The sequence below is a fragment of the Echeneis naucrates genome, chromosome 14 (genome assembly GCF_900963305.1).
Source record: "Echeneis naucrates chromosome 14, fEcheNa1.1, whole genome shotgun sequence".
Lineage (NCBI taxonomy): Eukaryota > Metazoa > Chordata > Actinopteri > Carangiformes > Echeneidae > Echeneis > Echeneis naucrates.
Window position 1 is genome coordinate 18,046,963 of NC_042524.1, and position 15,543 is coordinate 18,062,505.

Sequence of the window (15,543 nt, forward strand, 5' to 3'; positions counted from 1 at the left end):
CAGATGAGCTCCAGTCTGTGTGCAGCACAAAATGACATATACACAAGTTGTGCATGTTCTCAGTGTTTCCATGCCACACTTGTATTAGACCTATATCAGATCATTGGTGTCGACACCAGCTGTGAATTTAGGAAGTACAAGGGAAACACAATGAAGGAACAATGGAGAAAAACCCCTTTTTTGAATGTGGGACTTTGGCTTCTCTTGCTAAATTAAAAGAAAGAACACATGTTCGACTTGCAATCTCACCAGTTTTAAAATTCGAAGTTCTGAATAATTGAGTGTGTGTCAATTTAAGTGATTATACTCAGTATATTCAGATATTCAGAAATCTCAGAGCGATGTCAAATTATATTTGAATTTAAGAATTCAGACGGATTACAGGTACAAAACAAACTATTTTGCCTTTGTGCACATCTAAAGTACACATTTTGTTGAATTGGAAAAGTCCTCTTCCTGTGCAACACACTGATCTCTTCATTATTTCGAACTGACTGTTTAAATTAATCTCCATAGAACACACACATTAAAATACACCGCGGCAATCTGCAAGTTGTCGTAATTTATTTACACTAAAACTGATCAATGTACAGTACAGGTTATTGTTATTGTTGTATAAGGACTTTATGGTGTGATGTTTCTAACAGCAATAACACTTTGCTGAAAAATAAATTGCATGAAACTGGAAAATAAAGTAGCACCTTTCCAAGAATGCTGTTTGGGTCAAACAGCAGTGACATCGGAGCCAAAGCTGTTTCAAACATGCATGTTTCAAATATGTATTTATCTCTTTGCCTAATTCAATTTAAATACTATATATTTACAGTGCAGAGCAGCAGTCTCTGAATGAAGGTGTAGCAGGAAGAGCTACTCAGTCTGGTTCAGGTCTAGGGCAAAGCGTACAACGCTGCTGCTCCTCCGAGGCTCGGCTCTGTCCAGTGGTGGGTATGGTTCTCCTCCAGAAGCACCCTGGGAATGATGATGACTGGGTCGGAGAATCTCGTCTTGAGCATCTCTAGGAGGCAGCACATGGTTAAGATGCCAGAGAAGAAGAAGGAGACAGAGAGAGACACATGATGAGGCATTTTTCTCAGGCAAACAACAGCATGTGATTGTGCTGTGTTGAGCCAAGCACCCTTTGACCGCTCATTTCACACTTCTGTTTTTTAGGATGAAAATGGGTGATATAAAGCATTTGAATGAATCGGATCAGTACACAGGCTGATTGGTTTAATCTTTACTGTGACCCACTCAGTTAATCTCATTACAGGAATTACAGGATGTCAATAGTATAATGAGGGTCTTGGGGTGCTCTGTGAGAGAGAGCGACAGGATGCAAATACATTATGGAACAATCTAAATCACATGTGAATGGAGATCAATTGGAAAATAAATTAGTAAGATTCTTAACATGCACTTACAATGTCCTTTGAACTGTCTGTCTCCAAAGCAGAGTCACTTCCCTTCATTCCCCTTCTACTTACCGCTGGTGAGTCCAACATATGCTCATGCTAAAGCTCAAAAGATATTCCAGATGCATTGCATTGCAAGTCTAGACCCAAAATAAAATTTGATTGCAGGTCCAACGGAAAACAGTGGTAGCATGCTCCAGAATGAAAACATAATTATTACAGTGTGGAAACACTAACCAGTGACGACAAGCTGAGATGCAAAGGGCTCATAAGAGTAGTGATTACATGTGTGAAGCTGTGGCCGCCACTCTCAGTCCTGGAGGGGCGGGGGGGTAATGTTACAGTCATGCAGGTTGTTTTGAATCATGAAGAGTGGCTGCGTTGCTGCAGCTGACTGTGATGACTGGGTTTAAAGCCTGTGGCCTCCTTAAGAAAAAGGACCTTAAGGAACCTGGCATATAAGATGTGACAGTAGGCAATCAGACAGCCCCATTCAACCCCCCATCCCCAGCCCAACTTTACCCTACTCAAGTGTCCATATGGAAGAGAAATACAGGGCAGCTGTGACCTGAGGAATAATGTGGTGGTTCACCAGAAAAAAACAAAACTCTGCCACTGTTGTAGAAAAGGAAATCAAAAACCAAACCTCATGAGTATGTATGAATGGGTATGACTGGCATTTGTGAATCGCAGTCTGTTCTGATTGACTTATTTTTCTGAGTTGCTATTATGATTGGTTACCTGGGATTGGGTAGTGCACAGCCCCACAGGTGTTGCTTTAGAGTCTGCACCCAGCCAATATCTCGGATTGGCTGGCAGAGTTGTATGTAGTGGTACTGTTTTAGCACAACCCTTCAAATGAATCAGAATGTCACTCATTAGCACACAGGACATTGGACACAGCATCATCCAAATGTGACATCCTCCAATATTCAAACTACGACACCTGACTTAGGAGGAGACAACAAATGTAAAATAACCCAATAGTGTGTTTTTCTTTTTTTTTCACATTCAAGAACATCATTTATACATGAACTAGAAGCCTAACGAAGCACATGACATTTCATTCTGGAATAAGTTTCTGGACATCTTTTGACATGCATGTAGCTCTGGACGTTTGTGGAATATATTAAGAAAAGGTGCAAAACTAATATATTCTTCAGTTTTCACATGAGAGCAACATGCAGGGTGTGGACAGGATGTCAGAGCTCATACCAGAATGTGGTGCGATCTCAGGATAAGCATAGAAAGAAGTAGTGAGGACAAAAAAAATTCTCTTCCATGTGGATTCATTTAAGAAAGAAAATGCAGTCTATCTCACAGAGACATGGACTGAGACAAGAGAAATGCTGACAGACACCTGCAACCACTGATCCTCTTAACAAAATGAAGAAAGAAGACACTGCTTTTTCTGCTTTTTACATTTATTTGTAATGTTTCATTAAATATGAGCAAGCAGATAGAAACACAAGCACGTCACAGTCAATTTCTTTTTTTTCTTTTTTGCCCAAGACATAAAGTTCTTTACCATACTTTCTATCCTTATTTGCCTAGTAATCACAAAGATAGCACCGGGTATGTGGTGTGTGTGCTAAGCACTGTTTACATTTACTGCCCCTGCGAGCCCCCCTCCTTTGTGTTACATGACAAAGCGCACCCCAAAACCAAAGGCTGCAAAATGCTATTGAGTCGGGCCTTCACAGCTGATGGAGTTCGTGCTCAGCTTGGACAGACATGGTGGTCACGGCGATGGTTGCCTCTGTCTCAGGAACCACAGAAACATACACTTGTCCAGTCAGAATGGAGGCAAAAAAAGCAGCAAAGAATGAGAACAGTGAGGTGTATCTGTGTGTTTTGGGGGGGGGGGGCTACACTGATGACAATGATGTACGGTGAACTTCTAAGCCCAAAAAGGCGTCTCTATATGAATATAAGACTGAGACTAAAGAGCTGAATGCTTTGGCTCTGGCAAACATGTAGCCCTGCTATGGTGTGTATATACAAATATAAGCTTTATATACAAAGGTTACGATTAGTCTGAACAGATAAACAGTCACAATGCAACTTACTTCTTCTTCCCTTTTCTTCAACACACTTCACTGAGCAGATCTGCATTAAGCCCAAAGTTAAAGACAGAGGCTTTACAGCTTGTTTATTGGTTTCAGACTAACATGGCATCACCATGTTGAACCTGCCGTATAAAAAGTAGATCCAGTGTTGAATCAGTGTTTATTTTTCCAGCAACCTCAACCTCATCACACCAACATACTGTTCATGCCTTCAGTTTGGAATCAGCTCAAAACAAAAAGATGATTCAGAGAGAGACAGTGATGAACAGAGGAGTTACACTAACATCAGGGAGTCCCTTCATCTCATTGGTTTATATTACAAATAAAACAATAAATCAAGCCTTCTCACTCTATTAATCCACTGTTGTTAAATGGCAGTCAATCGCGAACAGTGAATCTGGGCTTCTTCCATAAAGCTCCCCCTTCAAAGTGTGAAGTGAAAAGTGCTGCTAAGCAGTAATATGAGCTGTCAGCATGTGGTCTCACATTGACCACATTGGATACGGTCACCCTGGGCAGAGTACATTTAAAAAAAAGGGAGAGACCATGTGTTTGGGTGCAGTCTACTGCAACTGCATAACTGTTATGAGGCTCAGACATGTCTGTGAAGATACTATATGATTAAACTGAATTATGGTTGCTGAACCTGACAACTGTGAGACTGCACACTGAGCATGATAGAGACTCAACTCATCACACCATTAATAACCTCATCGCTGTCCCACTCTGCAAAGTGCTATTACTCTAACATTAATATAATAGTATCATTAGACCTACGTGACAGTGTTATCTAATTCAGTGTTACTTCTCATCTGCTATGTAAATGACATGGGGTTTGATGCATAATCAGTTTAGTGTGACCCAGATGGTTTGTTGGCAACATAGTGGGTGTTGCTGAATAACCTTGAGTGAACGTTGGGAGTTGGCTCGACATAAATAAAAGAAAAAAACTCCAGAACTGATCTATTTCTGTGTTGCCTACATCAGAGGTCAACCATGGATGAGCATTGAATTGCAAAATCGCACTGACAAAGTACTGCCCAACACACACATTCAGGTTGTGCATGAACTTAGGACAGTAGCAGAGATGACAGAGCGGTTACAACAACAAGCTGAGGATCAGACACTAATGATTAAACCAAGCAGGACATTTATCAAAGATTTTCAGATTTGATATTCATTTTGTAAGAGCAGAAATCATATCCAGAGTGCCAATTTGATGATCTGCATTCCATAAGACAGGAAGGGAAAAAAATCCTTGATAAATTCAACAAAGCAATCTGCTCAGTTGATCAAAGCCAACTCTTCAGAATTGCTAGTTGGTGAGCCCATGCAGCAAGAGCCATCCATTGGCTAGCCAGGCAGCCGGTAGCCATGGCAACCTGGAGATGGAGGCGAACAGAATGGGGGGGGGGGGTTGCACCAAATGGTGAAAGAGGAGGATGCTCCTACCCACTCGTTACTATAGCGATCTAACATTGCACGAGGCAGGAGGAGCGATGACATGTCATGTTGACATCTTATTCTAGTGTTATTGTACAGTACAAACATAGCCAAGAGGTAGTGAGAGAAGACAGGGGAGGATGAGTGGACAGTGAGAGCCTGAGCAAAGAAGAGAAAAAGAAGTAGAAGAATAAGAGGGGGAAGCAGAGACGAAAGAAGAGAAAGATGAGAGGGACGAGAACTTAATTAATTAATTTTGCAGCCTCTGTGTCTGATTTCCCCAAGAAAGTAAGAAATAAAAGGAGAAGTAGTGCTAAATGATTTTTACTCTTTTGCCTCAGCCAGTTTGTTGTTCATCTCTTTACTTTTCTCCTTGTCCCCCACCGCCGGACGATTCTCGGGCTGGTTTTCCGAGGCTGTCTTCTTGGCGCCCCTCAGCGTGGCGCTCTGCTTATCTTTGGATTTCTTCACTGGCTTGCCCTGGCCTGCCGCTGTGGCTCCAGACTTTTTGGGTTTAGAGCGAGGGGAACTATATCTGTCAACCTACGGATGTTGGATAGTGAAATCAGATTGCTGGGATGACTGTTAACTTCCAAACACTGTGCGGTACGATTTCACAGCATTACAGTAACATTAAAATGTTATCCCTTCTGTCCTCTTATGAATTGATGCCACACCACACTGCAGAGGTAGGCAGGTGCAGACTCACCTGTTTGTTGGGCTCTACATAAGGTTCGCTGTACAAACTGCGTATCCTCCTCCTCTCCAGGGCCTTGTTGTCAGCTGACTGCAGCGGAGCTTGGCCCTTGAAGGTGGCGCTGTAGCTGGTCTCTAAGCTGGTCTTTTCATCTGGGGGGAGGTATTGGGACTTTGCCCGGATCATCTTGGTGGGCTTCACATCTGTGTAAGCCTTGAATTCAGTTCTGTGTGGAGAAAAAGAAGCCAGCTGTCATAAAATTATCTACAACACTGTACAATGAACAGTAAGCTTGATGTCAATCTGGAACTAGTTAGCTTAGCTTAGCACAAACACTAGAAGTAGAGGGAAACTGCTAGCCTGGATCTATTCCATGAAAATGTTCTGTGATAGTTAGCCACTACACACAACTGGTTCAGCTAAGGACTGAACCAGCACTCAATCAGATTTTTATATTCAACTGCACAATTTCTCCAAGTACTCTTTCCATGCCATTAACACATTGCCATGTTTCAGTATTTCCCCTTCACTCATTGCATGTATCAGTCACATGTTGGTATTATTGTCAAATGGGCAAATGACACATTATTTTGGGTCTTAAATGTCTGTGCTGTACTTTCTTGTTGACTTCTAAAAAAACACGTTTCTTTTATTGAAAGGAGCATATCATCTAGTTTATAAGTCCCTTTGGATGAGGGAGGAGATGTGCACTACAGTCTGTTGGTGTGATGCTCTCGAGTTCCCATGAAGCCCTTGTGAGGAAGGTCATAGCAGCTTCATACCAGGTGCTTATTCAAGGATGTTACTCTCATACACCACGCTGCATCACTGCCTATCTCTCCTTACGTCTGATCTGTCTCTGCAGCGGACTGTACTCAGCATTCCTCATCCTGCCATTTTGACCACACCACCACACGTTACAAAAAATATTCCCCTTGCAATTAGTAACACAATCTATAGCGATTGCATTCATATATTACTTATTAATCAGCTATTATTGCTATTGTGGGTAGGACTGGCTGTTCTTCATAACAAGGTCATCGGTGCTTCAGAAAAAAAACAAAACAAAACAAAACAAAACTATCAGAATGTCTAAAATGTATTTATGCTGCTCTTTTAGCTGGGCTTCAAAATTTGGATTGATTCATTTAATCCTCTTCCACTTATATGTTTCCAGGTCGCAGGTGATTCTGCAGCCAATTCCAGCTCACATTGGGCCAGGGTGGAGTACACCCTGGACAGGTCACCAGTCCATTACAGGGGCTCAACAAGATATTTACTTGATAAAAAGTAAGAGTGACATGAGTGACAAGTGGAGAGGAGTTTTTATTCTGTCTGTTTGCTCATGACTTCAAAATGTACGTGTCAAAGAGTTATCTTCCCTCCTCTAATTTTCCTATTTCTGTTTCGTCTACAAAAACGTGCTATATGTTTTTGATGGAGCTGTGCTGTAATAACAGAGAAATATAACAAAAAGTAACAACAAATGAGCTTCTGGTTGGACTGAGGCTACTTAATAGCCAAGCAGTAAAACAGTAAAAGTCAGGATTAATTGTCAAGATAACAGAGTCATGCTTATGCATATACCCATCTGAGAGTTTGACCTTATGTCTGCATCAACAACATCTAATTAGTTTTTCATGGGCCTTATGATTTTTCTCCTATTATAGTCACAGTCTCCAATGAAGGCATGAGCACATTTTACCTTTGCACATTCCACTGCAAACAATCTGCACTGCAACATAGTTAATGAAAGGTCCCTTCTTCTCCATGCAAGTAAAGTGCTACATCAGGCAACAATAGTAAGTGTGGACAGAGTAGCAGGCGACGCCAGGCTGCTGAACTACAGACTCAGTCAAGCCGTTTGTGAGGCCAAGACATCATATCAACAACTGTAGCTGAAGCAAACAGCCCTGTGATCCTGTTCATTGTAACCTTCGGCAGGAACAGTTCACATTTATAATGTGCTCTGTTGAGGAGGGTAATGTGAGACTCAGCCAAGTTCAAACCTCAAGAGCTCCTGTGCCAGGCTGTCATGCAGCATGTGGGAGTGAAACTATTAACAACAACAGAAAAGGCTCAGTCCTGGATTTATTCTCATTCACTAGTGGTTCATAAATTTGAAGTTGTTATAACTATGTTGGTATAGACATTCCTTGAACCAAGCAGCGTGTCTGGAATAATGACTGTGACAATAAAAGCTGCTGATGTGTTTCACTTAACCTTTGTCTCAGCAGAATGTCAATAATGGGTTTGACACGTTTACAAACAATTAAATTAAAAATACTGGAAATACTTCAACTTCCATCACTTCATCTTCACCCTATGTAATTAGTTCTTTAATTGAATCTTAAATTAGCTGCCATGCACTTAAATTTAAGCTTTTCAGCTGGTAAGCAAAACTCATATGTAAATGATGCGTTACCATTAATGAAAACAGCAGACTACTTGTGATACAAAGGCTGGTGGCTGGTGAGAGATATGATTGCTGGATGCAGACAATCCCTACACAACTGGAAATCACACAAGCAGATAACACATAACAGGGCTGAAGTCCACTTTCAATGGTCAGCTGGGCGAAGAAGCCTTAGTGCAAAGATAGATTGTACAACAATGTCCAAGGCCAAGGGAGTAAAGCACTCACATGACACCACAGGGTGTGTTTTTGAGAGGGACAGATTGTTGTGCAGACAGTGTTCACAGTGTGAAACACCGGTCTCTGCTTACATAGCTGCTATTCATGAACATATGACTGAGTAACAATAAACCTTGTGTCTCTGAGGTCACTCTGTACTTGTTACTTGTTTTAAAAATTTTGGTTCGGAAAGGGAGTTGAGCTATTGTACATCATGAGTTTCAAAACAGTCTGAGGTTCTCACAGGGCTAATCCATTCAAACAGCAAATGTCATCCCAGTGCTTGCTGCCTTGGGCGGGGGGGTCAGCTGTTCTAAACACAGAGACTAGCAAGTCACTGAGATGAGCAGCAGCAGCAGCAGGTACCAAGCATTACTGGTCAATTCTAAGATGTATGAAAATTTCAGCCTTATCTTATAAATTCACTGTGCCCTATTAACCACACAGATTTCATCCTTTAGCTAACAACTTCTGAAAACAGTTAAAGAACCCCCCTGATCAAGCAGATAGCCTTTGATGAATAAAGCATGAAGCACATTCATTCATTCATTCATCTTTTACCACTTATCTGTTTCCAGTTTGCGGGGCTGCTGGAGCCAATCCCAGCTCACATTGGGAGGGGGGGCGGGGTACACCCTGGACAGGTCGCCAGTCCATCACAGGGCCAACACACAAAGACAAACAGAGACAAACAACCACTCACACTCGCAGTCAGACCACAATTTAGAGTTGCATGAAGAACATGCATGACCTATTTTCATTTTGATGATTCACACTCTTAACCACACAGGTTCAACATGAACTCTATCTAACTCTTTCAGTGTTGCAGAGGAGCACGTTTAATTTGTCACTGTCATACATTGTTCATTTAATTTTTTATATTTTACATATTTCAGTGTAACACAGTCCAGTGAATAACTCTAAAATAATTCAAACTCTCCATTTTTCTTGAGTCTGTATAACACAAAAGAAATGAAGAAATAATTGGAAACATGCTTTTTTGTGTTCTCTCAGAGGAAATTGTTCAGCTCTGTCAGTGAGTTTGTGGCTCATTTCCTGACTTGTCTGACTCTTGAGTGCAGAGAAAGCCCCGGCCACCAAAACTAGACTGGCACTGACAGGGATGGAAGCACGCTAGGGTACCACATTGCTGAGCATCTAGGAGCCTTGCTCTAACATGACACAATCTGGACCGCTCACCGTGGCAGAATCATGAGAGAAAAGAATAGCCAGAGTTACAGTCAAGCTATTGTGCTTCTCCACAACCAGTCAAGCTGCAGCTCACATCCATGTTTATCTCAATAACATATTACATCACATATCTCTAATGTAGTAGACCTTTAGGGACCAGCTAGAACTAGGTCTATTTCAGTTAAAATTTTGAGGTTAGAGAGGCAGGAAAACTCAACCACAGAACCAGGTTTATCCATGAAAAAGGATAAAGATTTTCCTGGAGCGGCGTGACAACATACATACAGAAAGACAAAGACAGACAACAGTACATACAAACGTCTGCACTGTGGGTGCAAACCACATATGCCATCACATATGGAGCAGCACAAGTCATCTTAAATGAATCCCAGTAACAAAAGGATGACAGTGGAATAAAAACCTTGATTCAAAGTTAGTAAGAGGGTTAAAAAAAAAAACAACAAATCAATATTGTGTATCAAAAATTCCATTTGACACAGACCCATCTACAACTCAAAGAAATGAAAAAAGAAGACATTTAAATTACTTATAACACAAATGGAAATAGAACTTACATGCTCAAAAGAGCACAAATAATTAAGATATATTATACTACTAAAATTGTTAAAAGGGATCTAAAATGTACTGCTTGTCTATATCAATTTAAATGACTTAAGGTTAAAATCTGAATCTACACACACACAAACACACACAGATCTTTGTACGGCTCAGTAAAAATAAGATTTTTTGAGCCAAATAATTGTTCCAATATAATTAAAATCAGCACGGATATTACATGGACTGAAACGGAATCTGAGCACTTCTGAGTAATATGCCTGTGCAGTGAATGCTGAAAGTGGCCCCTGGCTCTTCCAAACTGGTGCTGGCCTCAGATAAAGGACCGACTAGCTTCTGTCAGAGTATTTCCAGGGAGTCAGTCTGCCCACGCACAGTCCTGTAGCTTGACTTCCTGTCGACGGGTATAAAGCCTGGCTTCTGGTCAGCAGTCCCTCCTGGGATCAGTTGGCCTCATCTCTAACTCACAGCCTCTCTGCTGCTTCTTATTGGCTCAGTGGAAACAGCACACTGCAGTATGAGAATATCACTGGGTCAAACTTGACAAGCATTGTTGGTAACTGGTAGCTAATTTCCTCAAAAAACAACACTCATTAGACATACTGTAGCTGCCTTATAAACATCTTTGTAAAACTTTTACTTGGTTCATTATAAATATGCTGCTGTGCAAGTCCATTTAGACCAGAGCTCAGTTACCACTCCAGGTTTAACTATGTTACAGCATCTTATATAATTCATAAATATCCACAATCAAATGTGACGATGTTTCCTTGTGAATTAACTGTAATCAGATATGGTCAACTCAGATTATATTGGTTACATAAGACAGTCAGGTTTAGCTGGCAGAGCTCTAAATGGATGCAACAACTGAAAACAGGCTATCAGATGACTTCGTAGGATTGCACTGTGTGGAAGTACTGCACAAACTGAACTGCACCAGTTTCACTATCAAAGCAGAAAAATCTCAGCAGCAGTTTCTTTGAAAAAATGAATTACTTTGGGGCTCTGGTAGACCAGCCTGTCTGTGTGTCTCAGGGCTGAAACAGGATCTGTGTTTCTGCATTCAGTGCTTGTCAGGAAAACATGAAGCTTTAGAGGCTCTCTAAGAGGATAATTTTTTTCAATCCACCAGAGTTCAATGGCCTCTTTGCAGTGTGCTGTCTGCAACTGAAAATGCTACATACTAGGGATGAGGAGATTCACCGATTCACATTGGTGGTCAAATATATACTATGCAACTGCACCGGTAGATTCCAGGTGCATCTCCTCTAGCCTTCTTGCATCGGCAAATACCATGGTTAAATTGGTTGTTTTGTTTTCCAGTATCTATTCCCTTTTCTAACGTATTTTCTGAGGCAACGTAAATGCACCATTGCGCCCTTGGGCACTGACGCAAGCACGCAGAAGTTGTACACAACAAAGATGGAGGGAAATGAGAGCCACATTAGCAACAACGAGATATTTAATGCACCAAAAAAGACACACAAATCAATCGTGTATTGCACGATTGTAGTAGCATTGGTTTTGCTCCATGAAAACAACCCGATAGTACATGCATCCCTCAAATTGTTACAGAGAGTAAAGCTGAATTGTGCTATTGAGGTAAGAAACCTGATGGATTAAGCTGATACATTCTCAAACCCCAACTAACTGTATCAAATGATTACATACCAAACCGAATGCTCTCATATCGTTATCAAATCATTTTTGAATCACATCGTATCGTGAACAGGAGTGATTTGTATCACATCATATCGACAGGGGGTTTCAGTGTATCGCAATTATATTGTATCGACCTTAGTGGTGGAGATACACATCCCTACAACATACGTTCTTTAAATGTGACATATGTGACATAGACAAATTTGCAAGAACTTAGTGGACAGACTTGGATTTTAGGGGCCAATGTGAGAAACAATGAAAGATGAAAATTAAAGGAAGGAGCTCTCAAAATTGAATGTCACGAATCAATGTTGAGCATTGATTCGTGACATAAAAAAAATGCTTCCTGTGTATCTCTCTCCCTCTCAGCTCAGTGAAACTCCACTACCTGCCTCACACCAGTGCTTTAACTCTGCTTGCATCTCTCATCCTCATTCCTTTACTTGATCATTCTTCATGCATCTGCTTTTTAAGTGTCATTTGCTAGATTCCACCCATCCTATGATGCCGCAAATAACCTTGACAGGGGGTAGCATGGCCTTTTGTCTTTTACAGAAGGACTGGTAGCAAAAAGAAGTAACACTAACAAAGACTCCTGCAGCATCTGTCTCAGATCATGATTCTCATGCAGAAAATGTCATTTCAGATGTAATGCAATAGTGAGGTGGAGATGGAGAGAGATGGATGGTTGTTGGCTGAAAATACTACACCAGTTCTGGCCAGGAAAGAGAAACACTAGCATGAAAGAGGCGTGGCTGTCTTTTACATTTCCCAGGTGCACTGCAAAAGAGCTTTCATGCTCAGCAAACAAGAAAAATAAAAGTTTGTGATAACAGCACGTGTCCCCATCAGAAACTACAGCACAGGGCTCTATTTTCAGGGATTCCTATTTAATTGGCCAAGTGAAATTCCACACAATGTTAGAGCAGGACTGGCTTTGAATAGCTACTTCATGTGGCTGGCACTGCATGCTGCTGAGACAATACTTGGACCATAATTGTTACAGTTGCTTCCAGAATGTCAGGGGGTTAAGACGGGAAAAACCAGACTTTATGTAATTTATTTAATGAGCCAGTTTTCTCTTTATAGTTTGTCATAAATTTGCCTTTTACATTAGAAAGGCATGTTAGAACACCAGGGTTCTAAACCTAGCTTCTATGTCCCCACAAATGTCAGATTATTGACTTTGGTGTAATATGTACATATTTCTTACCAGCACTGGATAAGATTTTCAATTTTAGTAAGATTTTTGAAAAGGAGTAATAAAAATGACTGTCAGTTTGCTCCAATTTTTAGATGTTTGGTAGCTTTTAAGGATATGCAGGCAAATTTTCATTCATTCATTTATTCATTTTCTACCGCTTATCAGTTTCTGGGTTGCAGCAACAACCACTCACACTCATACCTGCAGGCAATTTAGAGTCACCAATCAACCCTAAATAATGGGCAGAAACCCCTGCAAACACAGGGAGAACATGCAAACGCTGCACAGAAAAGCAGGCCTGGGAACCTGGAAAATAACACAACACCATGTTTAATAAAACCCAAAGTATATCTTAGACGGATATAGTCATTTCAGTGAATGCAGCACCACATCAGCTGCCCCAATTCTCTGGCCAATCTGACCTTCCAGAGTTCCCTCATTCATGAACAAGACCCCAAGATACTTAAACTCCTTCACTTGGGGCAAGTACTCATTCCACACCTGGAGTCAGAAAGCCATTGGTTTCCTACTGAGAATCATGACCTAGGATTTAGAGGTGCTGATCCTCATCCCTTCCGCTTCACACTCAGCTGCGAACCGATTCAGTGAGTCCGATGGTGCCAAATGACCACATCATCCACAAAAAGCAACGATGCGATCCTCTGGCTACCAACATGCAACCCCTCATAACCACAGCGGTGCCTCAAAAGCCAGTCCGTGAATATCACAAACATAATCGGAGACAAGGCACAGCCCTGGGGGAGGCCAACACCCACTGGAAACGAGTACAGAAAAGTTAACTAAACGGCCTATGTGCTGCCAACGACGGCAGTAAGAGCTCCTGCTTTACACGCTGTGTGGTGGATGCTGATGTGGGCCTTCTGGATCTCAGTAAGGCTCACCTGTATGAGCTGCCGGTGGTGATCTCCTCTCTGATTTGCCTGTTCACAGCATCGGCGGCCGCCCTCCCTTTGCCGTCTGCCTCCACCTTCAGGACGGCTCTCCTCTCCCCCTGCTGCTTGCTGGGCCGCTTTTTCCTCTCCTGGCCCTGGAACAGGTCTTTCTCCTGGACCTTGTCGGCGATGGCGCTCTTCTCCACTCCGCTGTCACCTTCAGCGAGCGCCACGTGCTGCTTGGCGTGCCTGGCCCGGTCCGGAGCCCGGTCCGGAGCCCGGTCGTCGCCTGAGGAGGTGCTCGGTGGTTTGGGTATCCAGGGGTGGTCGTACCTTTTCGGGATGGGCCAGGGCTTGAAGTCCTTCTGGTACTGGGTCTCGCTGTTGAACGGTGTTTCCGGTTCGTGGTATTCGTTCTTGGGTTTACAGCTCGGTTCGGGTCGCACCTTCCAGTGCTTGAAGTCCTCGCGCATCACCGAGCTGCGCACGCGCTCCTCTGAGACGCACCGTCTCGGCGCGCGTGCCGCTGTCGCTGTGCGTGTTTCTGCACGAGACGGCTGCGTTTCTATGGCGACCCGGGCCTGTGGAGGGTGGAGCGGCGGCTGCAGCTGGATGTGCTGCATCTCCGAGACGTCCGTGTACTTGGTGAAGACCAAAGGCACCGCAATGTCTGCCTTGTCCAGCTGGTTCCAGAAGCGGGCCATGCAGCACGCCCTGCTGATACAGGGCCACGCCATGCTGACGGTCGGACTGCTCCGCTACAGCACACCGCCGGCTCCAAAGGGAGAGGACGACTCTGAACACCCTGGTACCCTGAGCAGAGGAAAACAAGATGTCGGGCTGCACGGACGGCTCCAAGGCTGTCCACGTTAGATCAGACCGAATAAATCCATCGTGGAGCTAAAATACACTGCCATATGACCGAGTGGAAGAAAGGACAGCAGCACGGTACCTCTGGTTCCCTCTCTGGTTCCCACTCTCACGTCCTGCTTCATCACTCCGCGGCAGGGCACTGCAAAGAAACGGCCCCGCCCGCCTGCTCAGCATCCCTGAGACTCCCTACTGTACCCGAGCAAAATAACATCCAGTTAGACACAATATCAACGCGCCTCCTGCTGACAATTACAACATTAAAAGCCCCATCGCCGCCAAGGGAAAACGATCTAACGTAATAAGATACATGCAAGGTACATCCAAATTCTCTTTACACAGGAAAGATCACTAGGCGAAGACTTTATCTTCTACAGGAAATTCACGGCCGATGAGTCGAACTGACAAAAGTCCAGGATAAATCATAAGCAATAATATTATAATAGTCAGCACCATAGGATATGGTGATGTGGGACTGAAAAAAAAAGCATAAAACGGATTTGGGGAAACAACAGTAACAGCTGCAATGCTCTGCTGGAGGATATTCAATATTCTTCCAAAAGATATTCCCTTCTGGCGTTTGGATCATGGAGGTGTAGAGGACTGCTAAATTCTCCCGTGGGTGTTCAGTTCAATGTATTCACGAACCACTCGGCCGGATGCTTTGATTTTGAAAACGAAATATCATCTATTTCCGTTACAATGCAGAAAAACAAGAGCAACTTGACGTAAACGATTTGTTTTTACGCACATGGCGTTCTCTAACACTCAGGCATTTGTTTTGTTTTTGTTGACATTAGCTAACGCAAACATTTTCAGCAAAAAATTTAATTAAAGCATCTTATAATTAACAAACTAACTAATACTAACTATACAGGCGAGAGCAGGCTA

The 15,543-nt window shown here is 42.6% G+C and overlaps 1 protein-coding gene across 1 annotated transcript; it reads right to left on the reverse strand.

The window, feature by feature from the left end:
• Positions 1-666: 666 nt before the first annotated feature.
• On the reverse strand, positions 667-14,519 carry map6a (microtubule-associated protein 6a). The gene is made up of 5 exons (XM_029519961.1): positions 13,792-14,519; positions 5,634-5,847; positions 5,253-5,467; positions 2,154-2,264; positions 667-1,015 (listed from the first exon to the last, which is right to left on the reverse strand). Exons 1-5 carry the CDS (start codon positions 14,517-14,519, stop codon positions 868-870), a joined length of 1,416 nt encoding a protein of 471 aa, XP_029375821.1. The 3' UTR covers positions 667-867.
• Positions 14,520-15,543: the final 1,024 nt, after the last annotated feature.

What these genes read in the sequence shown, in the direction of transcription:
- map6a (XM_029519961.1), bottom strand. Translation starts at nt 14,519, where the DNA reads ATGGCGTGGCCCTGTATCAGCAGGGCGTGCTGCATGGCCCGCTTCTGG. An exon ending in ACCACCGGCAGCTCATACAG is followed by an intron (nt 5,848 to 13,791) that starts GTGAGCCTTACT and finishes TTCTCCACACAG; the next exon opens with AACTGAATTCAAGGCTTACA. An exon ending in TGTGCACTACCCAATCCCAG is followed by an intron (nt 1,016 to 2,153) that starts GTAACCAATCAT and finishes GCTGCCTCCTAG; the next exon opens with AGATGCTCAAGACGAGATTC.